Source organism: Panthera pardus, unplaced genomic scaffold, assembly GCF_024362965.1.
Source record: "Panthera pardus isolate Hobbes unplaced genomic scaffold, ASM2436296v1 HiC_scaffold_8, whole genome shotgun sequence".
Lineage (NCBI taxonomy): Eukaryota > Metazoa > Chordata > Mammalia > Carnivora > Felidae > Panthera > Panthera pardus.
In genome coordinates this window covers 32,402,685-32,429,292 of record NW_026527013.1, presented here as the reverse complement: position 1 = coordinate 32,429,292, position 26,608 = coordinate 32,402,685, and the positions used below count along the sequence as shown (strand labels likewise).

Sequence of the window (26,608 nt, the reverse complement as noted above, 5' to 3'; positions counted from 1 at the left end):
CAGTGTGAAATTGTGGGTCTGATGTATTATTACATTGTTACAAATGCACATTAAAATAAATGCATAAGCAAGTAAACGTGTCCCTCCGTGTACTACATAGGCACCGTGCCTCACCTATTCCCAGCAGCGGGGGGAGACCACCCATGGGGAATCGTTGCCATATGCTGCGTGCTGCATGTAGGAACATGACAGAGATCTTCCAGAGGCGACGCCATGGAGCTGGGGAGGAAGGGGGTAGAGTGAGGTCAGAGGACTTCCCTGAAGATTCTGAACTGAGATTCAAATCATAAATGGGAGTTTGCTAGGGAGTCCTGGGGAAAGAGTGCTCTTGACAGAAGGAGCAAACAGTGCTAAGTTTGAAGTATTAGAGAAAGGAGCGAGGGAAGGAGTAAGATATTCATTTGTCCGGTAAGTATTTCATGAGTGCCTCCTTCCAAGCCACATACGGCATCTGTTTCTTTGTTAGTTCTGTACATCATTGGTTCTGGGAGGATATACCAGGAAGTGTGATGCATGGTGTTGCTCACAAGTTGCTTGTAATCTACTTATATACGTCACACACACACACACACACACACACACACACACACACACACACACACACACACAGGTATCCAGAGACAAACATCCAAAGAGAGCATATGATTAAGGACCAAAATAGTAGCACTGATAAGTTCCGTACTGAGTTCAGAGGAGAAATTCTGCAGATAGCCCTGGCTGAGGAAGGCGCCCGGAAAGTGAGGGACTTTGAAGAAGGGGGTAGAACTGGGTGAGTGGAGGAAACTGTTCTGGCAAGAGAAATAGGTCAGGAGGAACAGCTGCAGTGACAGGAACGCATTTAACTTGTCTTCACTCTCTGGCTTCTAGACCAACGGTTGGCACCGGCCCCTAATCCAGGTTCTTAACCCAGTGCCTGAAGGAATGTTCGGGGGTCTGTGACTCTCTTGGCGTTGCATGCAAATGTTGGTGTGAATTCATACGTGCGTTTTCTGAGCAAATTATTTCTGGTTTTCATCAGATGCTCCAAAGAGTACCTCAACGTTGCTTTGGAGCTTCAGCAAGTCTATTCTGATGTGCCTTTAACATCTCCGGTGAGCCCTGTTGTTGTTCCTTTAAAACTTGCCCTTTTTTTTTTCATTATAACAAGTATCCAGTTTTCATAAACTTGAAGGGCAACAAAACTTCTCAAAGTTATTGGATTCATGTGCCCCAGCGAGGTCAGACTGTGAGGCCCACCCAAGCTCTTAACCACCACAGTATCCTCCTTTGTTCAGTCCGGATTCACAAGGTCAACCTCACCTCCACTGTTCACACTTTTACTATTCTCAGCTTGTGAAACAACCCTGAGTAGTTGGCCCTGGTCACTGACCTTGATGTGAGTGTTAATTTTCTCCTTTTGACACCTGATTTTACTACTCATCGTACTCTACTTAGAAGAGCCGGTCCTTTGGGAACTCTGGTAACGAAGCATGCTTTAAATACCTTCCATACATCCCATTTTTTTTTAACATGATATTTCAGTACGATAGCTACACGGGAGCCCCATAAACAGCAGTCTCACCATTTTACAATCAATAGTTATATGAACCTGTTTGCAAAGGCACTGCATACCATTTTCTAAATTAACTATTGTTCTCTTTCTTCTTACTGCTCAAAAGTAGGGAGAAGCTTATAACCAAGTTCCGCGTTCCCATCTGCTAACTTCTTTTATAAACTCGTGGCCATTTATTTCTCCTCTTAGCCCCACTACTCACTCTTCCCACCTGGATTATTTTGAAGCAAATAAATCTGACATATATAATTTCACCCTTAAATATCTCAGCATCGTACAGGATTTAAAGTAGGCTTCGTTATAAATAGCACAGGCCGCTTGCCAGGTCATGGAAAAGTCTTGTGCTATATACAACCGCGTGTGAAAGAATTTTATTTAACCAGGGTCCTCGTTGCTTCTCTGAACATTCCTGTTTGGTAATTTCTATAGGTTAAAAGTCTTTGTGATAATGAAGTCTGTCACACTTTTGAGGATCACTCTTGCTGTGAGGTATAGTTTTAGTTAAATCAATTTAAGGGCAATTATGTGTGTATAGTCAGTTCTGCTATAAAATCTGTTTTGAAAACGTGGATTTGTTCCAATTCCACGGATACGTTAAGGAACGATTCGGACATAACTGAATTGCATGTGTGCTTATGCATGATTTCATCACCCAGGAAAGAGTAGGCGAGGGCAGAAAACTGCCACTTGCTGAACTGGACTGGGGGGAAATACACTTACCCACCCCCCTCCCCCCCAAACATCAGCATCCACCTCAGGCCACCCTGGGTGTTATGAGCCACACTATGTGCGTCTGGTGCTACAACTGTCTGTCCCATTGTACACAACGCTGCTTCCACCCACTGCACAGTAGCCCACAGGCCGCAACCCTTCCAACGCCCATTTCCAGAGGCAAACGCCAGGTCTTTTTCAAGGCAAAGTGCAATATTTACTGCAGTATTTATGCGTCTTTGGGTTTTTTTTTTTTTTTAAGTTTATTTATTTATTTATTTTGAGAGAGACAGAGACAGCATGACTGGGGGAGGGGCAAAGAGACTGAGACAGAGAATCCCGAGTTGGCTCTGCCCTGTCAGAGGGAAGCCCCAGGTGGGGCTCGAACTCCAGAAACCGCGAGATCGTGACCTGAGCCGAAACCAAGAGTCAGATGCTGAGCCACTGAGCCACCCGATGCCGCGGTATTTATGCATTTCTTAACCATTTCTTAACCATTTCTTTATGCTGTGTGACTGTTTTTATGAGATAGCTAGCCTTTTTTCCTTTAATGAGGCCTGGACAAATTTTCGAGTGTTGTGTCCCTAACCTAGGGTTTCTCAGTCTCGGTGCTTTTGTATACTGGCCTGGGTAATTCTGTGCTGTGGGAAGTGTTCTGTGCCCTGCAGGATGTTTACCAACATCCCTGGCCTTTCCCTACCCCCTTCTTTTTACCACTGCCCACCAGTGTGACAACTAAAACTGTTTCCAGACATTGTAATTGTCCCCTAAGGAGAGGGGTAAAATTGTATGGGATTTTGAGATTTTGTGAGTGATAATCGCTGCTATAACGCCATGTCCCATGAGCCCTGTGGTATTTTTCAGATTACTTGCATAGCATGATAATTTTTAGGAACGTATATATGTCCCATCATAGCAGAAGTGACTGTCGATATGAAATGAGTGTTTGAACATGAATGCTTATGCAGATCGTATTTATAGGGCACTGTTGAATTCCCTTTACTTCGCATGGAGTTCAAAATGTAAATTTCTTTAAAAAAATTTTTTTTTAACGTTTATTTATTTTTGAGACAGAGAGACAGAGAATGAACGGGGGAGGGTCAGAGAGAGGGAGACACAGAACCCGAAACAGACTCCAGGCTCTGAGCGGTCAGCACAGAGCCTGACGCGGGGCTCAAACTCACGGACCGCGAGATCATGACCTGAGCCGAAGTCGGCCACTTAACCGACTGAACCACCCAGGCGCCCCTCAAAATGTAAATTTCTTAAATGAAGAGAACCACTGACTTCTAAAAACATCTTTGTTTTCAAAGTACGTAGACGGTCAACCATACAGAATCATATAACCAAAAAAATGTTAACAACAATAGCTATTATTTTTGGATATTCCTTAAGAACCAAGCCCTGTGGTACGAGCATTATATTTATATTTAACCTTCACAAGATCTCCTTCCAGGAGCCACTGTCTGTCACCCCCGTTTACCAGGAGAGAGCTCTCTGAAGGAAAACTGAGTCCCTGATGAATCTGGAGATTGGCCTGGGGCCAGCCATATAACATGGGGATAGTAAGCTTCAGGACAGTGTCTCTAACTCCCAAGTCTGCATCGTCATGCCTGTGGAGCCTCCTTACTTAAGGACATCAGCAACTATTTACTGAGCACCTCCTCCTTTTACCAAAGCCGTGACTGTGGCATTGGTAGCATAGCAAGTAGCTGAAAAGCCAAAATGCTCAAATGAATTATTTCATATTAGCTATACTGAAGCCCTATGCTAACATTAAAAATAAGGTTGTAGAAAAAGAATTGTTTGGGAAAGCTTCATGCTTTATTTAGCCAGCAGCATGTGTATCTATTTCTACTAAGAAACACAGAGAAGGTAGCATTGCAGATCTGGAACCACCATTATCGTCTTCACGTGCTAGGATTACTGATGATTTCTGGCCTCATCATTTTGCTTAACCATATTTGTGAAATCTTCAGATGAACATGTATATTACGTATAATATGTAATATTTAAAGAAACATGCTTTTAAAGAGAAAAGTGAAGCCTGAAATAGCACAAGAGATAATAAAAGGGAACTAGACACTTAATGAGTTCAAGTTGGATTAAATTCTAGAACATAGAAAGGGTTTGCAGATGTGATTACAAAACCACTGTCAGCGGTCTTAGAGAAATCAGAGACTGGGAGCAAGGCCAGGGAATTGGAGACAGGAATATGTTATTCCAGTTTTCAAAAATGAGAAAAATGTGGGTTCTAAAAGCTAGAAGGCAATGGATATAGCATTCAGAACTCCATTATTAAACACACCCTTCACGAACATTTGGGAAAGAGAGCTCAGCCACAGGCAGCCAGGAGTTTGCAGCGGTCCAGGTCGTGCTGGCCCCACTTTACTTCCTCTTTCAAGACTTGCTTTTTGGTAGACCAGTAAAAAATTGCAGATATGGTGCATTTCAATTCCAGCAAGAGTATTTCCTACACAGGTGTGGGCTCCTGGTGGAAAGTGTGGACTACATGATAATTTGATGAGTTAGATTCACAGCTAACTGAATGAGTCGTATTAATCACCGATGGCTACAAATTGTCTGAGCAAGGAAGGTACCGTGCTGATAAGCCTCTACACACAAAGCCTTGTCCCTGGGTGCCATTGGCTTAGAAAGGCTGTCATATTCTGGAAGACACACAGTGTATAAATAACAGACTCATGAAATGTGCTTTTACCTATTATTTCATATTGCCTTCCTAGAAAATAAGTAGGGATTGAAATGAGGGCTTTAATTACAGGCCACAGGTCTTTGTCTCCTGCATTAGGTTGATCAGTGATTCATTCGCAAGGAAGCGCAGAACTAGTTGTCACATTGGAAGAAGACATACAGCTGGGGGTTTGGACCCCCTGTCCACACCACTCCTTCCTTTCCTCTGATTGTAGGAGTGGACTCTCCCACTGACAGGGCTGGGGCAGAGTACCAGAGACACATGGGCAGGAGTAGAAACCAAACTCCAGGCCTCTTTTTCCAAAAATGTATTTGCTGAGGTCACCATGAAGTTCAGCCCTTTCTGTACTTTCCGTGGACTTTTTGCCTGAATAACAAAGAGGACTTTGGCCCATTTATTTCATTAGTTCTTTCAGTTGCAAATAAATCTTTGGCCAAAAAAACAAACAAACAAAAAATCCTTCTGGCTCTGAAAATAAAGAATGTATCACTTTGTTAAACTTTCCTCAACAAATGGACGCTGGAAGGAGAAAAGAGAGAAAGAGGAAAGAAGGGATGAGCAGGGAAGAAAAAAAAAAAGAAAGGAGGGAGGGAAGGAGAAAAGGGGGAAAAAGCAGAAGGGAAGACAGAAAGGAGAGAGCAGAACAAAGAGTGAGAAAAGAAATTTCTTCTTCATGTGAGATAATCAAATTAGTTTTTAAGGCAGCAGGGGGAAAGAAAGGGGTGGCAATTTCCCCAGCTGTTTGGTCTGGGATGCAGTGTAAACAAGTGCCCCTCCTCCCCGGTCAGGCCCCCAGGAGGCTGTGACTCTCAAGGGGGCCTGAGTGCCTGCTTGGCCAAACCCAGGGGCACTTTCAGAACTGCCCCTGTTTGCTGAGTCGGCAGGAGTCCTAGAGCGGAGGTGGGTGGGATTTGACCCCTTCTCCTCTTCATTCTTTTGAAAGCCAATAGCAGAGTATGCCAGTGAAGGGAGATATCCTGGAACACTCGAGGTCAGCTCTGATTAGGAAATTGGGGCACAGTTCACAGATCCTTCCTGACTGCGGCGTTGAGTTTATAGTGAGGTGTTTTTTTTTGTTTTGTTTTGTTTTTTTGCTGGTGATAGGAAATGTGCACGACGAGGATTTGGCCAGGCATAGAAGTGAGGACTCGTGGTCTGCTGGGCTTAACTTTATTTTCTTCTTCATCAAGAATACATCCTGGTACATTTGCATCAATGGAATGTTCTGCAGCCTTTAGAAAGGATGATATGGACTGCAGAGCAAGAGAACTTAGCGGAAAAAGATGCCCGCGGTACATATCTGTTACGGAAGCACAAGTGTAATACGACAGAGTTAACTTTGATTTTCTCTGGGTGGTAGGATTGCAGGTGATTTCTAAATTTCATGGTTTTCTGCATTGTCTGTTTTTATACTAATAATTATAGCTAATGTGTATGGAGGTTTGCCCATGTGGGTGCCATTTCCTGTGGGTACGATGCCAAGAATTTCCTAGCAATCACTTCACTGGCTCCTTTGCAAAGAGACCAGTGAAGTACTATCATCATCCTCATTTTACTGATGAGGCAACATAAGCCCCTTTAAGGTTATGCAGCCAGAATGCACCAGAAGACTGCCCTCCAGTCCACACTAAAGCCCATTTAACACCACCTGACCATACTTGTTTAATGAAATCAATAAAACTTTTTCAATGAAAACATATCTTGACAGTTGGTTAAATCAAATTTTGAACAAATGCAGCTAGTTTTTTTTTGAGAGAGAGAAGAGAGAGAATGTGAGCAGCGAAGGGGCAGAGGAAGAGAAAGACAATCTCAGGCAGCCTCCACACTCCGCACCGAGCCTGATGTAGGGCTTGATCCCATGACCCTGGGATCATGACCTGGGCCTATACCAAGAGAGAGACACTCAACTTACTAAGCCACCCAGGTGTCCCCAAAATGCAGCTATTTAAAATGAATTGGTAGACAAATAATTAAGGTTGATGCAAAACGTTCCTGCTATTCCTTTATGTGAGAGCACAGACACACAGGCCTCATTCCATTGCCTGTGCCTCTATGTAACCCTAGAAAACATAAGTGTCTGTTCTGATATTTTAACTGCTACTCTTTCAGTGTGGGCATGAGGGTAATTTCATACGCTTTTCTTGATAGTGTTTTCAAAATTTCTGTAGAAAAAGGGTAGCAATCTCTCCCTCTGCCTTCCTGCCACCCAGTGCACCTGCCTGAACACCCTTTTGTGAGCTTTTTAAGTAATAGCTTCTCATCCATCCCCTTTTCTCTCCCCTGGGAACTGCCACTCCATGAGCTTCAGCCTTCTTTGGCCAGAATCTGAGCTGGTGCCTTAGAGACGAGGAACAGAATCCAGAACATCCAAAAGAGTTGGCAGAACACTGCAATAGAAGCCTGCCTCCCAAGTTTCACATCTCTGTTTTGTTTGCACCTCGGGGCAGCCCACAGAGGCCAAAGCCAGGCTTATCAAAAGGGGATTGTTAGAAAGGCTCTTGAATCCCAGGGCTCAGGGTACAGGACCTGGCCATTGGACAGTTGAAATTTAAAAATCATGTCAAGATTTCTGCAAGGGTTTCCATGAGAAGCAGCTGGAAAATGTCTCTTGGGGCACCTGGATGGCTCAGTCAGTTAGGCGTCTGACTTCAGCTCAGGTCATGATCTCATGGTTCGTCGGTTTGAGGCCTGCATCAGACTCAGTGCTGACAGCTCAGAGCCTGGAGCCTGCTTCGGATTCTGTGTCTCCCTCTCTCTCTCTGCCCCTCCCCTGCTCACATCCTATTTCCCTGTCTCTCAACAATGAATAAATGTTAAAAAAAAAAAAATTAAAAGAAAAAGCTTTCTAAAAAAGAAGCAGCTGGAAAATGTCTCTTGAACCCGAAAGACTGGCCGTGTATTAGTCAAAGAGACTCAATGCAAGCCAGGTGCCTAGTCCTTATACCTGCTGTGCACTTTGCCTGAAATTCCATTGTTCATAGCAGAACTATTTATTAGGTGCCTACTGTATACAAGATACCGTTTCAGGTGTTTCGGAGGCAGAAGACAACAAAACTGACCCAATCCCTGTCTCCGTGATGGTTGACGTTCTAGCCTTTCTACCTTCTTGGCTGCTTAGAGATCACCTGCTCATATGTTAAGACACAGAGTTTTAGGCCCACCCTGGAGACTTCCATGATCATGTGGGGAGAAAAGTGTTAGGCACACTTTTCTCAGATTCCAATGTATTTTATTGGCACCTGTTTTCTAGTATATAATTTATTATAGATGTGTTTATTTATGTGTAATGTAATTATTTGTTTGTGTCTTTTTCTCAAAGACCATGAGCTTGAGATACCTGGGTTCAAATCCATTTTCCACCACTCAACTAGCTGGGTGACCCTAAGCTGTGTAACTAGGCTCTTCCAAACAGAAATGGGGGCAGGAGTAAGGTGTGCTGCCTTTACTCCTAGCCCTTTGATCTTTGGGCATCCTCCCCTTTGCACTCCCTCCCCCCTCCTCCCCTTCACTCCAACCCCCACTAGCTCCAACCCCCACTACTACTCAGATTCAAATATGGAGAATTTAATTTGACTTCAAATTCAACCTTCTAAGATATGGCGGAACAACAACAGGGAAGGAACTTTGGTTCCTCAATGATCCTGTTGGGGAACAGAATCTGCCATCCTGGACACTTTGTCTCGGGACTGTTAGATGGCACAGAAATCTCTCTATTCTTTCAACGACTGTATTTTAGAGGTTTCTTTGTATAACAGCCAAGCCCTTGCCTTCACTAATATAGGGGAATATTTTGGTTTCTCAAGTAATCTCTGAACACATGGCAATCACGTTTTTTTACCACTGAAATTGTGACAGTTTGTGAGAGTGAAGGAGGTGCTATTAATAAGGATTCGGGATAATGAGAGCAAAATAGTCTACCTGTTTTTAAGCAACTTCCAACCTCTTCTAAGATGTAACATTTACTTGTTTTTTTTTTTTTTTAATTTCATTACTAGGATTGGGAGGAAGAATGGAGACTGGCAATATTATTAGTAGCATCTGACCAAGGGGCGGGGGGGGGGGGGGGATTATTGGCTAGAAAGTTGCTGGTCTTTGTCTAGAGAGCACATACGGAATTGCCATCCCCAGGGGATACAGATATGGCAATTAGCAGCCCTGCAGATCCATATCCTTTGGAATCTTAGGAGAGCCTAAAGGGATTTCTAACATGTCTGGGAATATTTGATGACTGTAAGGAGCCAAGAATATCTTCATTTGCATTTGAGTGGAGAGGAACCTATAGGTGCATCTTAAAATTCACACAGAGATGGATAGGAGGAAATGGATATGAGGATGCCCACGGTGCAGTCTCACGTTCTGGAACTGAAGCCTCTAGAACCCTTTCCAGACAGCCTTTGAGACATAACAACCCCAGGGTGTTGCATCAGGGGCTAATTGACAAAGTGCTGTGTTCAGCTTGAAAGAAGGGCATTGTCCCTACAAGCTGGAACTTGACTAACTGAAAAATGGCAGGACATTCAGAAAGCCCCAGTGCCCACTGGGAACTGCAGAGCTGGCAGACTGGTGAACATCAGAGCTCAGTTCTGCACCTGTTTCTCCCTAGATGATTTCACATATGCCCATGGAAACATGCATTACTTGTTCAATGAAACGGGTTTTCTTTTTTAGGATGATAAACATACCACCAGAAGATCAGGCCATCGGGTTGATACACAAAGAAAATGTGCCCTTGAAATGATTCCCATCACTTAAAATTAGCAGAATGGTTTTCGAGACCTCTTCATGAGGACTAAACCTTTATCCACGCCGTTTTCCTTCCATTGCAAACTCATTTACTGAGCATATTAGGATTATCATCAAACTAAAACCCGCATGCCTCAATTGGACCCCCAATCCATTACGTCCTGTTCTGTTTTGTTTTGCCCTGTCTTCCCTGACTATTGTTGCATCACTATAGGAGGCGATATAGTGTGAGATAGGCTTACATCTGGCTAGTTAAATTTCAAGCGGGCTGGTAGCCGCAGAAAAGGTTATTTACAAGGCCACATTATAAAGGTTAGAAAGCAGTTAGTTGGAGAGAGAGGAAATGTTAGCATTCAGATGCAAAAAAACTTTAAAACCATAATCTGCCAAATAAAACTGTTTCCTTGGAGCTGAGTAAATATTCTCCCAGGGATGGACCTGAGGAATCAGACAGCTGCATCTATTTATGGTTTCCCCTGTGTCTCCTTCTCTCTGAGTCAAATCAGCTCTACGGAAAGCAGTGACAGTTCCTTTATAAAACCTCCCTCTTCCCAGCAAGAGACAGAGGCAATGCATGAGTGACACAGAGAGCCAGCTGCCATTGAAATGTTCCGACCATCTGCTTCTTCCTTATTTTTCCCTACTCTGTACACATTTAAATGTTTTTTCCTGATTCATCTGTTTGTAGGGAGCAGATGCGATTGTCATCACCATTTTCCACTTACTGAACACCTACTATGTTCTAAGTGCCATGTTAGTAACTTGATATGAGTTATCTCATGTGAGACCCACAAAAATACTTAATAGAATGTTATTGGCCCATTTCATTGATGGTGAAACTGAGGCCTAGAAGTTTTAAGAGATTTGCCAAAGGCCACATTGCTAATAAGCAGGAACTTCTGAACCTAAAGCCTGTCTTTTGAAAGAACTTTGTGCCGTGGTGAAAAAAACTTCAAAAAAGTTCTGAAGAAGGTGCATTTTTAGCACCTTTTCAACGCCCTCTTTTCAAGCCAAAGGGAATGCCTTGGTGCCCTATACCACTTTTCCCAAACTGCCAAGGGTCTCAACAGCTTCAACAGTATCTTTCTTAGTGGTATTTGCATTTGAATATGAGTCTTCTAGAAAACAAGACAATGAAAGATCCAAAGAAATCACTTCTAAAGGTTGAATTTCAGACCATGCAACCAAGCAAAGAGGGAAGATCTTTGTATGTTGGTAGCCTTCCCCAAGGCTTCTATGGTGATTCCAGGTAGATGCTCCTACTCTGAAAATTTTAACAACCCTGGCTTTCAGCAATGTCAAGTTCATAACACAGGAACTCTCAAAAACAGGCTACACCTTAAGCTGTTTGATTCATCAAAACCAGAACAACAAGAAAAATTCTTTAAGCCATTGGTAGGAGTCCATAGCTATTTTGAGAGCAGGGGCAAAGTGAATTTATCCAGATCAAGACTAGAAAGAGGAGCGCCTGGGTGGCTCAGTTGGTTGAGCGTCTGACTTCGGCTCAGGTCGTGATCTCACAGTTTGTGGGTTCGAGCCCCACATCCGGCTTTGTGCTGGCAGCTCAGAGCCTGGAGCTTGCTTGCTTCAGATTCTGTGTCTCCCTCTCTCTGCCCCTCCCCCGCTCGTGCTCTCTCTGTCTCTGTCTCTGTCTCTCTCAAAAATAAATAAACAATAAAAAAAAGAGTAGAAAGATACAGATCCCTGACTTTGTTATGATAAACAAGGTACTTGTTTTCTAGCAAATAAAAATGTGTTCTTTGGATACTCTTCTTCCTCAAGTCCCTAGGACTGGCCTTCAGTCTGCTGTTGCAAATCTAAAACATTCCCGTTGGCAGAAAAAGAGACTGTTTTCTTGGTGGACAACTGTGAGTTGAGTTTGGACAATGATTGTTCTGCTTCCAGAAAGTCCCTGGGGGAGTGGGGGCAGAGAGAGGAAGGGGGACTTGTAACTCAGCCAGGTGTTAGACACCTCCTCTGGGGTCCTCCTCTGCTAGTCCCCAGGATCCCAGGCCTGGAACAGACCCCACTGATTTTTTCCAAAGTTTGAGCTTTATTAGAGAGTAACAGTCAAGGGATTTTTCAGCGCATATTTCTTCGGCTCTGGAATTCTGGATCTAAGCTCCTGGTGTAAATGAACTTGCATATACCAACCCCTAAGACACGGTGCGACTATAAAGCACTGAGTTGTTTTTCTTTCCATGCCTTTTCTCATTTCCAGGAAGCGAGGTTGAATAAGAGGAGTATTTGAGATGTTATTTGGTTTAGAAGCGGGTTTGTAGAAAAGAATGTCACCCTAAGGGTTTTCTGTGATAGGTAAATTTTTCTCCTCTGCTAAATGAATAATTAATGTTGTTTTAATATAGAGCTGACCCTTAATTTAGACAATTTATATGCATGAATGCCAACCCCTTCTTTCTCTCAGAGCAAATGGATTCTTTTAACCTACTAAGAGGACGGGCCTAAAATAAGTAAACATTTGGGTGGTCTCTTGATATTCACAGAGCACATTTGAAATTAACTAATTTGCCCTCTATGAGAAACAGACTTTAATGCTGTTCAAAGAGCTGGCGCTTTGAAATTAAGTAGCACAAGTTGTCTTTGTATATCCTCTGACTTGCTTAGGTTGTTGTTTTAATGGCAGCATTTACTAATGAAGAGAAGGAAGTTGCCAGAGCTAGGGACAGAAGGCTAGGGTGGGCCTCTTCTAGAAAGTGAATTTCAACCATCAGGAATGAAGAGGAAAATTAACCATGTATGTGACTGCAGTCTTAGAACATGGTTATTCTCTGTCTCTCTTCCCCCTACATCCTTGTTTCCCCATCTCTGGCACAGTGGGCCGCCTCTAGGCTGCAGCTGGGGCTCCTTGGCCAGCTAGGTTCAAGTTGGGTTCGGCTAGAGAGTGATACCGACAAGGAAGTCAGGGGGCAGGAAAGAAAGAAGTCGGGGTATGTCTTCCCTCCTCCCTTAGTGTTTTGTCATTTCCCCCCTGGCAGTGACTAAGGCTACCACTTATCTCTTCAGCCCAAAGGACAGTTGTCTTAGTCAGCTTGGACTGCTCTAACAAATTACCATAGACTGGATGGCCTAAACATCCTAAGTAAGAAATTTATTTTCCCACAGCTCTGGAGGTTGGGAAATCCAAGATCAAGGCACTGGCAGATCTGGCGTCTGGTGAGGGAATACTTCCTGGTTTGCAGATGGACCTCTTTTCTTTGCATCCTCCTAGGGCAGAGAGTGGAGAGAGAAATAAGTTCTCCTGTCTCCTCTTAGAAAGGCAGCAATCCCATGGGGCGCCTGGGTGACTCAGTCAGTTAAGTGTCCAACTTCGGCTGAGGTCATGGTCTAGCGGTTTGTGAGTTTGGGCCCGTGTTGGGCACTGTGCTGACAGCTCAGATTCTGTGTCTCCCTCTCGCTCTCTGCCCTTCCTGCACTCATGCTATGTCTCTCCTTCAAAAATAAACATTAAAAAATTTTTTTTAGAAAGGCAGCCATCCCACTCATGAAAGCTCCCACCTTTGTGACCCAATTACCTCCTAAAGGCCCCACCTCCTAATACCATTGTTGAGAGTTAGGGTTTTAACGTATGCATTTGGGGGCATACAGCATTCAGGCCATAAAAAAACAGTCATAACTACTTAGTTTTGCTAGTCTTTTAGTGCCTTGCCACCTCTTGTTTCTCTGTATCCACACCTCCCATCATGAGCACCTTCTCATTACAACCAACCTCAGGGTTGGGGGTGCATCCTTTTTATTGCCAGGATCCTGATAAACGGCACAACTGGCTTTTCCTTAGTTAAGTTTAAGAAATAGTAAGAGTTAGCCTTCTTAGGGTGACCCCAGAGTTAGTTCAGTAGTGATCACAATGGGAGCTAATGCTTACTGGCTTTCCACGCCCTCATGTACTCTACTAAGCACCTACTACTAAGTTCACTAACTCTACTAAGTTCACAAAGATACCTAGGAAGTGAGGATTGACCGTCCCTGAAAGTTACTCAAGGTAATACGCTGCAGGGGGGCAGAAACCACTTATAGGGCACTTACAGCTAAAGCCTATTTAAGTCCAAAGGAAACGATTGTTTAAATAATAATATTAAATATCAATTTTATAAGTAGTGAATATTAATAAAAATATATTAAATAATCCTTTAAGGGCATTGGATAAATGTGAACAAGGGGTCTCTTTTAGCAAAAACTCCTTTTTGCTTAATCCTTGCGACAAACATCTTCACCATTAATTGTCATGAGATCAAAAGACTTAGTATCTATCTTTCCTTCTCTCCTAACTTCCCTTTGAGGAATCCACGGGCACCCATAACCATCTCATCATCTCACCATCTGCCACAGGCAGGGCAACAGAACCTGGGTTAGCCTCCTTCGGGGCTGAGGAGGAGGAATTTCCATTCTCCCAGGGAGATTGTCTGGGCTACTTTGGGTTCCCACCTTCTTAAGATTGGTTCTTTGTTGCCAACACACTTGCTTATGAGCTTTGCTTCTCTGGGCTTCTCTCTATTCTGGAACGTAAATTTCTGCAAATCTACGTATTCAACTACGAGGAAGAGAAAATGAAATAAGTAAGGACGGGGTTGGGGCACGGGGTGGAGGGAGGTTGGTGTGACATGTCATATGTGACGTCTTTGTTCTTTCTTCTTTTCCTTCACCAAAAATAATTGTCCAAATTGCAAGTTCTAATAAGTTTTGGGTTGTTTGGGCATTGTTCGGGTAGTGCTATTGGTGGTGGTAGGGGCATGTGTATATTTGTGTACTTGTACCTTTCCTCTGACACTCTTGATTTCTCAAAGTCCACTAAAATTAGGTATAACGGTTTTTCCTACCAGTCTTCAGGGAAACTATTGTCTACCATAGATGCCATGTTTTGCCATCCGGGGTATGCATCCTCCTAATGATACACTGAGCTCACCAAGAACAGGTAAAGTCAAGATCAAAGTGAAGTATCTTTACTCAAGAATGTGAGATGAAATTATGATCGAATTAAAAGGAAATATATTATGGATGAGGCAGCAGTATTCCCATGAATTTTCAAAATCAGATGAGAGGTATTAGATGTTGCTTTCTCGGTAACTCTAAGGAATGTTCCTGGACTGCCAGGGGTGATAATAATTCTAGCTAACGTTTATTGAGTCCTAACTCTGTGTCACAATTCGTCTAATCTGATCATCACACTGGTCCTATGATCTACTTGTTATTATTTCCATTTCACAGATGAGTAAACCAAGGCTCAGAGAAATTAGATCACTTGCCTAAGGACACACTAGTAAGTGGTAGAGTGCTGATTTAATGATAAATTGCCTCCCTGCTTATGCATTTTTTAATGTTTATTTGTAATTATGTAGTTCTGTGTACTCATTAATTAAAAAATAAAACCATGCCATATTACACAAAATAAAAAAGGGGGAAAGTTTCAATCTTCCTCAGCTTTTTCTCTTCTATTTTGCTTCTACTTCCTTCCTGTGTATTATCCTGGCAGTGACCTCTATGGACCTTGACAAAGATCCTCAAAGCGTAGACTCTAATCTCTCTGCTGTGCTACTGTATTGTTGGAAAAGCTGAGAAGCACTTACATAAATTTTGCCAAGAGAACAATCTTCCCCATATTTAATTTAGACCCTATTTAAATCAAATTCTCACTAGGTGCATCTGTTCAATCCCTTTGTTACAGTTCTCTAAAAGTTAGAAATATAATACTCCAAAATATGTAATGGGCATATGTTAAGGATTTCTCTAATTCAGTAACCAAGAGACACAGCAGGAAGACAAAACTGGTTCAAAAGGAGGATGTAAGAGACTGATACATATTTATTCAGTTAAACAATGCTGGAACAAAATAACTAATGTGTATACAAAACTGATTAATTTCCTTCAGGGTAATAAAACCAGAACTTGTGGAGTTATCTTCTGGCCAAAAATTATTTGCATCTCTAAGAAACAAAAAGTCTTTGCAACTTATCAATTTTCTACCAGTTGACATCTAACTTTATGGTCTAAGCTCTAATTAATAGTAAATTTTAACACAGATTTACCTTTCCTTAGAACAGCTACCCAATAGAACTTTCTGCAATGATGGAAATGTTCTTTATCTGCACAGTTCAGTATGCAGCCACTAGCCTCTTGTAGCCATTGAACTCTTGAAATGTGGTTAGAATAACTGAAGAACCGACTTTTTAATTTTATTGAGCTATTTATTGAAGTATAGTTGACATACAATATTAGATTAGTTTAAGATGCACCATATATTGATTAGACAGTTCTCTACATCACTCAGTGTTTACGGTAAATGTAGTCACTGTCTGTCATCATACAACATTATTACAATATTATTGACTCTATTCCCTATGCCGTACTTTTCAACTCTGTGACTTATTTATTTTATATTTGGAAGTTTTTACATCTTTATTCTCTTATCTATTTTGCCCACAGACACACCTGCCTCCCCATTGGCAACCACCAGTTTGTTCTCTGTATTTACGACTGTTTGGCTTTTTTGTTTCCTTGTTCATTTGTGTTGTGTTTTAGATTCTACATATAAGTGAAATCGTACAGTATTTGTCTTTCTTTAACTTGTTTCACTTAGCATAATACCCTCTAGTTCCATCTGTGTTGTTGCAAATGGTAAGATCTCATTCCTACCAGTGTGTGTGTGTGTGTGTGTGTGTGTGTGTGTGTGTGTGTGTGTATCATTCATATACATATCTTCTTTATCCATTCATCTGTTTACGGACACTTCCATCAATATATGGGTACTTCCATATCAGGGCTATTGTAAGTAATGCTGCACTAAACATAAGGGTGCATATAACTTTTCAAATTCGTGATTCTATTTTCTTTGGGCAAATACCCAGCAGAGGAATTACTAGATCATATAGTATTTCTATTTTTAATTTTTGGTAGAAACACCATGCTGTTTTTCACAATGGTTGCACTCATTTACATTCCCACCAACAGTGCATGAGGGTTCCTTTTCCTCCACATCTTTGTCAACATTTGTTGTTTCTTTTCTTTTTGATGCTAGCCATTCTGACAGGCATGAGGTAATAGCTCGTTGTGGTTTTTATTCACATATCTCTGATGATTGGTGATGTTGAGCATCCATTCATGGCCAACAGACGTTGGCCATCTGTATGTCTTCTTTGAAAAATGTCTATTTAGGTCCTCTGACCAATTTTTAATCAGGGTTTTGTTTTTTGTTTTTTGTTTTGTTTTTTGTTTTTTGTTTTTTTTTTTTTTTTTTGGTGTTGAGTTGTAGAAGTTCTTTATATATTTTGGATATTAACCCCTTATTACAATATCATTTGCAAATAACTTCTCCCATTCAGTAGGTTGCCTTTTATTTTGTTGATGGTTTCCTTCATGGTACAAAAGCTTTTTATTAAATTTTAATTCGGATTTAACTTAAAGGGCCCATATGTGGTTCTCGGCAACTATATTAGTGCAGTTCTGGAGTGTCAAATGACCTTTAGGGGGCTAATTAGAACAGTTAGTATGACTTTGAAACGGCTTGTGGTATTCTTTTTGCCTTATTTCCAAATTTGGGAGTATTTTTCCTAACACTTTCGTTTCTCCTACCCTTCCCTCCATCAATCTTGTTTGACTTTTTTTGCTGTGAGTAACAGGAAGGGACTGGTCTGTTTCCAGACCGTTGCCCACTGGTGGCTCCCATCCAGCTCTCAGACTGATGGCCCCTTTGAGAACTGAGCACACAGTCCCTGGGCAATGCAGTCAGGATGGACGTACAGGCAGCTGTGGACTGAGAGAGCTGACGTGTTCTCCTGCAGAGCTGAGGAGTAAATGTCACGAGAAAAGCCCTTGAAAATGGTTCTCATCCCCTTTCTTCTTTGCAGACAGCCCAGAATGAACTGTTCTCAAATGCCAAACTTTAGTACTCCTAATGGGTAAGAAAGGCTTCTGATAAAGAAATTCTAGTGTACCAAGGTGATTAGGTTTTAATCAGTTAGCAGTGAACCTCCCAAAGAGATCTCTCATACAGGAAATAGACCGGTGTGACCTTTAAAAAAAAAGAAAGGAAATACATGGTCTTTATGATAAAATGATGCAAGGAGGATTTGTATTGATTTGTTTCAGATAAGCTATTTATGAAATGATTGAGATTTTTAAAAAATGGGATCCTCTAATGGTCCCTGGTGTATCTTGTTCAGAAGGGGACAGATACATTGTATCATAGAAAAATGCATTGCTGGGGTGCCTGGGTGGCTCTGTTGGTTAAGCATCCAACTTCAGCTCAGGTCATGATCTCACAGTTCATGGGTTTGAGCCCCGCGTCAGGCTCTGTTCTGACAGCTCAGAGCCTGGAGCCTGTTTCAGATTCTGTGTCTCCCTCTCTCTCTCTGCCCCTCCCTGCAGTGTGGCCCCTGCCCACACTCTGTCTCTGTCTCAAAAATAAATAAACATTAAAAAGAAAAAGGAAAAGAAAAATGCATTGCTTATGCATTTCTGGCTGTATCTGCCCATTTTCAACTCTCTTACATTCATAGCCCCTCACTGATAAATCCTAAAGACTTTCACAATCCATAGATGGAGTTCACACCTCCAAAGAATCAGAATCTAAGCAGTTATGTTACATTTGGCTTGCTTTGTACTGAAACTTGCCTGCCAGTAGCTTGGAGTTCTGCCCTGGATTTGCCAGGAGCCTGTTCTGAAAGGGGCTCAAGGCACAAGGATTCTGAATTTGGAATCACTTTGCCAGCCCTGGCAACTTGGGCGACTCGATTTCTTTCATCTTCCCATCTTTCTTGTTCCCTCAAATAACTGAAGCCTTTATTGGAAGGTCAAATAAAGTTCACCCTAAATCATTACAGTCCAGAAGAGGAAAGTTAAAAAGGGAAATCTGAATGTTCTCAAAGAGTCTTGAAATTTTACTTCTGAGTTGTTTTTAAGCACCTTGTATTTAAAAAAAAAATTTCCTATTGAAACATATATAACTTATATAAACCAGAATGAGCATTGATTTTTTTAAGCTAACTGAAGACTGACGAAATGGGTTTATTGTCTCACTGCTGTTGTTCAAGAGCTTTCTGAAGTGTACGTTCACCTTCTTGCCTTGTTAATCACAGTAAACATGATGCATCATATGTTTCTTTTCGTCTCATATGCCACCCTATGCCTCTAACTCATCATTTTCCACATGAGTTCCCACTGTAATTTACCCTTGTGGAGAATGGCGATTGAGTTGAACGTTCAGTAGTTTGCATATCTCTCCTTGAACACATTGGACGACTCTTTGGAAATCAACTTTGTATTAGAATCTCATTTTTCTTTTTGTGTCCAGAGTAGGTTGACCGAGTACTTACTGTGGGCTAGCCTCTGTGCTAAAATGCTTTAAGTGAGTGAATGGTCTCCTTAATGCTCCCAACAGTGAGTTAGTGCTTGTTTTCTCCTTAGTAAAGATGGACAAACTGAGGCTCAGAAAAGTTAAGTGACTTCCTCGAGGTTACTCAACCGGTACATATCGAAACCGTAACTAAAACTAAGTGGTGTTCCCAGCTCACAACAGTCTTGACTTTCAATCCCAGCTCTGGATGCTATACAGTGAAATAGCTGTTTGCCCTCTCCATGCATCTATATTCCTATTTGCAAAATGAGGATAACAATATCTCCCTTCCAAAGTTGGGGTACTGAGACTTCTAAGAGATGCTAACTACATGTAATGTGCTATTATTCTTGAATGTTCATTAACTAGTGACTTCTCTAGTTGATTGGATTTTAATTAGTTGCTATGTCACGCATGGATTATAGGTGGGAAATCTCACTACCCACCATAGGGAACAACTTGGTATAAGACCTCCTGCCTTTGGACTTGACCCATTGTGGCCAAGTTTAATTTAATTTAATTTAATTCAATTAAAGGTGGTCTGACTAATGCAATGGACAACTCAGAGCTCAGAGCCTGTAGTAGTGGCCTCAGTCTTGACATTCTTACTTGTTTTACAAAGTATGCATACGTTCAGTAATCTAAATAATTTTCCCGTTAGTCTTTGAGATTGTTGCTATCTTGTTTGTTTTTGTTTTTTTTTTAATCTATTAAGGTGGGCTAGATAGAACAACTGATATAACTTGGAAGGAGCAAATAGTAAAGTTTTTGCCTTATGTCACTTTTGGGTAATTTTTCTGAACACATTTACCTCTCCTACATTATTACTTCTTTTCTAACTTTGGAGATGGTCCTCTTAATTTTAAATGGGACGTTTTATAATTTGAGATTCTCTTTGTAACACAGAACAAAAAAAGAACAAAATGAACTTAGTACAGATCAATTCTGTATTGGCCTTGTGTTCTTTGGAAACTAATGTGCATGCAAGCAGAGAGATAGCATTAAGAAATAACCTTGGCTCCTACAGCGGGCCGTGGCCTTGCTAGGGTGACTTGTATTTTGAGGGGCATTAAAATTCAACATTTCAAGGAAATGTTTGACATAGTATTGCTAATTAACTTTAAGGGTTTTCTATATAAAACAAAACAAAACACCTTGCCTAGTTCCAACAATGGCTTCTTTATTTTTTTTTTTAAATTTTTTTTTTTAACGTTTATTTATTTTTGAGACAGAGAGAGACAGAGCATGAACGGGGGAGGGTCAGAGAGAGGGAGACACAGAATCTGAAACAGGCTCCAGGCTCTGAGCTGTCAGCACAGAGCCCGACGCGGGGCTCGAACTCACGGACCGCGAGATCATGACCCGAGCCGAAGTCGGCCGCTCAACCGACTGAGCCACCCAGGCGCCCCAGCAATGGCTTCTTTAATGAAAACTGCAGAGAAAGTGATTAAGTCACTTAGAGCTGAACTTCCAGGCAGCTTTACTGAATATTCATGATGTTTAATTTTTAAATCTCTCTCAAATGGAATTCCATAGAGACATCATACTTCATCGTCTAAGAAGCAAATCAGTCAAACACAGCCACAGACATTATTAGAGAATACGATCCTCATCACAGCTTTCCCCCATAAGCCAGTTTTGAAGAAAGGATGATAAAGTCTGCCCTATCAGAAAACTTACAATTGGCTAGAGGATCCTGAAAGTTGCTACCTATATAAACATTTGTAAAAGCAAAAAACAGGAATGCCTAACTGGTTGGGTTGAAGGAAATCATGGAAAGTAAGTCACATTCTTTACCTTCGCCATCTCTTCGGCTCTTTCGCTGCATTTCTTTAAAGTACTTTTTAGCAAGGGAAACAAGAAGCTTAACAAAGCCACAGTACTGGCTACACTCTGAGGGCAAGAATAAAAACTATTTGGTTCTCATTTTCAAACACCTGACCCCAGCGTCTGGGACATGCCAGCAATAAACAGAGAGGAGTAATGCTTAAACAGAAAACAAAAATACAAAACCCAGAAACGTTTAGCTTGGACTCCATTTCAGGGGGAGGTTAAATCAAATATATGGTCAAAAAGTATTTCTCCAGTAAATCCTACTTGTCACCATTATAAACTTGGTATTAAAAAATCCTGCCTGCGTGTTTAGGACACAGTCATAGAGCCAAGTGAAGATAAACAAAACTGCCCATCTGTTTGCATTTAAAGAGATATTCAGCTTTCCATATTAACTATGTAGGTCTGTTTAGAATGTAATTATCACATGCTTCTCCAGGCAAAGAAATCCAGAAGAGAAAATTTATGCCCGTTAACATGCCAACACAATGTGTAAAGAAGATGAACCATTGGAAATTTGATTAACTTGACATTTTTTTCCTTTCAGAGGGGAAAACTATCTTGATTGTTCTTGGTGACTATAAAAGCAAGATCTGCTAATCATGTTTCTTACTGATGATGCCTCAGACAACTGGGGAGAACATGGGTCTTATGGTAGAACTTTCCTTTTCATTTGACTGACACAGAAGGACTGCATTGACTTGAAGGCTATTTTAGTTAAAGGATGTACCCCAGACATCTCCTTGGCCCATAAGATGCCTACCACTGGTGGGCCTTAAGGGTTTCTTTCAATGTTTCTCCTCCTCTCAGCTCTGTGTACCCATCAGAGCTCTGTGTACCGTGGAGAAAGAATATAAATAAATCATGTAATAAAATGACCTTTCCCAAATTATCTTTGGGTGAGAAGATGTTTTTTACAGCTGTCTCTTTTCTCTAACTACAGATTCTCTAACTACAGATGTAATTCTCTAATTACCAGCCCTAGTAGGAGTTTGACATCGAGTTGAATTCAGTTTTGGGGAAGCTAAGTTCAGCATGATTCCTTTTCACATTTTTTGCCACCTGAAAATACATACTGCCAATGAACCAGGGCCTTGGAGCTGGCTTCTGGAGAGAAGAAAGTTGTTCTGGGAGAAAGACCTTGAGAAAAGATACTGAGAAGGATTATTTCTTTATTTCTTGTATCTTTTTATTTGCTTGTCAAGATAGTGGATTGTGTTGTCCTGGGAATTGTCGACTGGAGTGACATGGAAATAAGGATACGGCCTGAGAAGCAGCATGCAAGTCTTCCTTTTCTGCTGTGCTTTCGCTCAGAAATGAGACAGTTCTGTGTTCACTAGGAGAGAAGATATAGCTACTTGGGGGTTCATTTTCTACAGGTAGCTGTGTTTAGTGGACTGACAGACCACACTGTCATTGCAGCCTAATCCACAGGTCAAACAACATTTCTAGTCTGTTTCCAGGATATGGCATATCCATGTTGATTACCAGAAAGGTCAGAATTCATAGAAACACATTAATACCAAAAGGGATTGGTTAGGTTGTAAAGGATGACAGAGGGTTTCTAGAGAGCACTTTTTTTTTTAAGACTATGAATTTCCTAATTCAGTTTCACAGGGCTGTTGTATGACATAGGGAACACAACAAGAAATAGACGTTTCTTTGAAAGCTATAGGTTTGTCTCTCTTAAAGCAGCTCTGGAATATTCCCATTCCTTTGCACTCCTGGTCACATTGAGATCTTTTGGAAAAGGGTGGGAAATAAAACCATGGTTAAAAAGATAGAGGAGGATGGGGCGCCTGGGTAGCTCAGTCGGTTAAGCGTCTGACTTCGGCTCAGGTCACGATCTCACAGTTTGTGAGTTCAAGCCCCGCGTCAGGCTCTGTGCTGATAGCTCAGAGCCTGGAGCCTGCTTCCGATTCTGGGTCTCCCCCTCTCTCTGTCCCTCCCATGCTCATGCTCTGTCTCTCTCTATCTCTCAATAATAAACGTTAAAAAAATTTTTTTAAATAAAATAAAATAAAATAAAATAAAATAAAATAAAATAAAGTAAAAAATAGAGGAGGAAGGAATATGAAATGGGAAAAAGTAGCTTGCACAAATGGTGTTAGGACAACTGGACAGCTATGTGCAAAAGAATGAAGTGGACCGCTCTCTTACACCATAGACAAAAATATTAAAGGGGCTCTTTGAGTGGAAAGGAGAGACTTGAAGTGACAGTATAAAGGTAGGAAACACAAAACAGTAAAAAAGAATATTTCTGTAAAAAATCAGTCAAGGAACTCAAAAGGATGTAAAATAGACACTATATATCTAAAATGTGAGGAGAACAGGAGTAAAGAATGGGTTCAAACTGAAATGACCATCAACTTAATATACACTGCTATATGCAGAAGAGGTTATATACAAACCCAATGGTAACCACAAATCGAAAACCACTAATCGATATGCAAAGAATAAAGAGAAATAAATCCAAATATATTACTAAAGAAAACCAGAAAATCATGAAAGTTAAGAAAGGATCATAGAAAATCTTCAGAAAAAAAACCACACAAAATAAGTAATAAATTGACAATAAATACAGGTCTATCAATAATTACTTTAAGCGTAAATAGACTAAATCCTCCAATCAAAACACATAGGTGACAGAATGGATAAAAAAACAAGGCCCCTCTGTATGCTGCCTACAAGAGACTCATTTTAGACCTATAGACACCTGCAGGTTGAAAGTGAGGGAATGAAGAAATGTCTATCATGCAAATGAATGTCAAAAGAAAACCAGAGTAGCAATATTTTTAACAGCAAAAGAGACTTTGAAATAAAGACAGTAACAAGAGACAAAGAAGGACACTATATGATAATAAAGGTGACAATCCAACAAGAAGATATAACAATAAATTATTTTTGCATCCAACTTGGGAGCACCCAAATACGCAAAACGGTTAATAACCAACATAAAGGAATTAATCATTAATAATACGATAATAGGGGATTTTAACACCCCATTTACATCAATGGACATATTATCTAAACAGAAAATCAACAAGGAAACAGTGGCTTTGAATGAAACAGTGGACCAGGTGGATTTAACAGATACATTCAGGACATTCCATCCTATAACAGCAGAATACACATTCTTTTCAAGTGTACATGGAACATTGTCCAGAACAGATTATGTATCAGGCCACAAAACAAGCATCAACAAATTCAAAAAGAACAAAGTCATACCATGCATCTTTTTTGACCACAATGCTATGAAACTTGAAGTCAACCACAAGAAAAAATCTGGAAAGACCACAAATACATGGAGGTTAAATAACATGCTACTAAACAATGAACGGGTCAACCAAGAAATAAAAGAAGAAATTAAAAAAGTACATGGAAACAAATGAAGATGAAAACACAACAGTTCAAAAACTTTGGGATGCAGCAAAAGTGGCTAAGAGGAAAGTTTATAGCAATATAGGCCTACCTCAACAAGGAAGAAAAATCTCAAACAACCTAACCTTAGACCTAAAGGAGTTAGAAAAAGCAGAACACCTTTTGCTGCTAAAACCAGCAGAAGGAAGGAAGTAATAAAGATTAGAGCAGAAATAAATGATATAGAACCTAACACACACACACACATACACACACACACACACACACACACACACACACAAAATAAAAAATAAACAAAAAACAACAAAAAGCAATAGAAGAGATCAATGAAGCCAGGAGCTGGTTCTTTGGGAAAAAAAAAATCAATAAAATTGATAAACCTCTAGCCAGGCTTATTAAGAAAAAAAGAGAAAGGACCCAAATAAATAAAATTACAAACGAGAGAAGAGAAATAGCAACAAAACCCACAGAAATACAAGCAATTTTAATAGAATATTTTGAAAAACTATATGCCAACAAATTGGACAACCTAGAAGAAATGTGTAAATTCCTAGAAACACACAACTTACCAAAACTAAAACAGAAAATAGAAAATTTGAACAGACCAATTCCCAGCAAAGAAATTGAATCAATTATCAAAAAACTTTCAACATCCAAAAGTCCAGGACCAGATGGCTTCACAGGCAAATTCTACCAAACATTTAAAGAAGACTTAGTACCTCTTTTCTCAAACTATTCCAAGGAGTAAAAAAGAGGGGCACCTCGGTGGCTTAGCTGGTTGAGTGTCTGATTTTGGCTCAGGTCATGATCTTGGGGTTAGTTTGAGCCCCGCATCAGGATGTCTGCTGTCAGTGTGGAGCCTGCTTCAGATCCTGTCTCCCACTCTCTCTTCCCCTCCCCTGCTTGTGTGTGCATGCACTGTCTCTCAAAAATAAACATTAAAAAAAAAAGGAAAAGAGAAAGGAAACCTTCCAAATTCATTTTATGAGGCCAGCATTACCTTAATACCAAAGCCAGATAAGGACACCACAAAAAAAGAGAACTATAGGGATGCCTGGGTGGCTCAGTCAGTTAAGCATCTGATTTCAGCTCAGGTCATGATCTCACAGTTTGTGAGTTTGAGCTCCACGTCATGCTCTGTGCTGACAGCTCAGAGCCCCGAGCCTACTTCAGATTCTGTGTCTCCCTCTCTCTTTGCCCCTCCCCTTCTCATGCTCTGTCTCTCTCTCTCTCTCTCTCTCTCTCTCTCTCTCTCTCAAATAAACATTAAAATTTTTTTTTAAGAATTATAGGCCAATATTGGGGCGCCTGGGTGGCTAAATTGGGTAAGCATCTGACTTCGGCTTAGGTCATGATCTCACAGCTCATGGGTTTGAGCCCCACCTCAGACTCTGTGCTGACAGCTCAGAGCCTGGAGCCTGCCTCGGATTCTGTGTTTCCCTCTCTCTGCCTCCCCAGTGCTTGCGCTCTGTCTCTCTCTCAAAAATAAATAAACATTAAAATTTTTAAAAAAGAACAAAAAATCCTCAACATAATACAAACTGAATCCAACGATATATTAAAAAAAAGTCACCCACCATGATCAAGTGGGATTTATTCCTGAGTTGCAAGGGTGGTTACATATTCACAAATCAACCAACGTGATGCATCATGTCAATAAGAGAAAGGATAAGAACCATGTGATCATTTCAATAGATGTAGGAAAAGTGACGAAATATAACATCCATTCATGATAAAATCGCTCAACAAAGTAGATTTAGAGGGAACATACCTCACCATAATAAAGGCCATATATGAAAAACACACAGCTGGGGCACTGATGAAAACTGATGATGACGCAAAGAAATGGGGACATTCCACGCTCATGGATTGGAAGAACAAATATTGTTAAAATGGTTACAATACCCAAAGCAACCTACATATTTAATGCGATCCCTATCAAAATACCAACAGCACTTTTCACAGAGCTAGAACACACAATCCTAAACTTTGTATGGAACCACAAAAGACCTCAAATAGCCAAAGCAGTCTTGAAAAAGAAAAGCAAAGCTGGAAGCATCACAATTCTGGACTTCAAGTTATAACACAAAGCTGTAGTAATCAAAACAGTATTGTACTGGCACAAAAACCGATATGTAGATCAACGGAATAGAACAGAAAATCCAGACATGAATCCAAAATTATATGGTCAATTAATATTTGGTAAAGCAGAAAATAATATCCAATGGGTAAAAGACGGTGTTGTCAACAAATGGTGTTGGGAAAAATGGACAGATACTGCAAAAGAATAAAGTGGACCACTCTCTTACACCATACACAAAAATAAATT

General features: G+C 40.9%; 1 protein-coding gene across 17 annotated transcripts in view; it reads right to left on the bottom strand.

Annotated features, from left to right (window-relative positions):
* Window positions 1–26,608, bottom strand: part of LOC109279056 (uncharacterized) — a 309,036-nt gene that overhangs the window by 85,895 nt on the left and 196,533 nt on the right. For 9 of the 17 annotated variants that reach the window (XR_008420471.1, XR_008420469.1, XR_008420470.1 and 6 more), the window contains one exon: window positions 12,254–12,944. The exons of 7 other annotated variants lie outside the window; for them this stretch is intronic. Coding sequence is in view for 3 of the 10 variants with exons in the window: in XM_053897788.1 (XP_053753763.1) it covers window positions 12,788–12,944 (157 nt within the window). In the remaining 7 variants the exon portion in view is untranslated. Of the gene's footprint in view, window positions 1–114; window positions 220–12,253; window positions 12,945–26,608 lie in introns of those variants that run through there. One more of the 17 variants, XM_053897784.1, reaches the window with a different exon arrangement.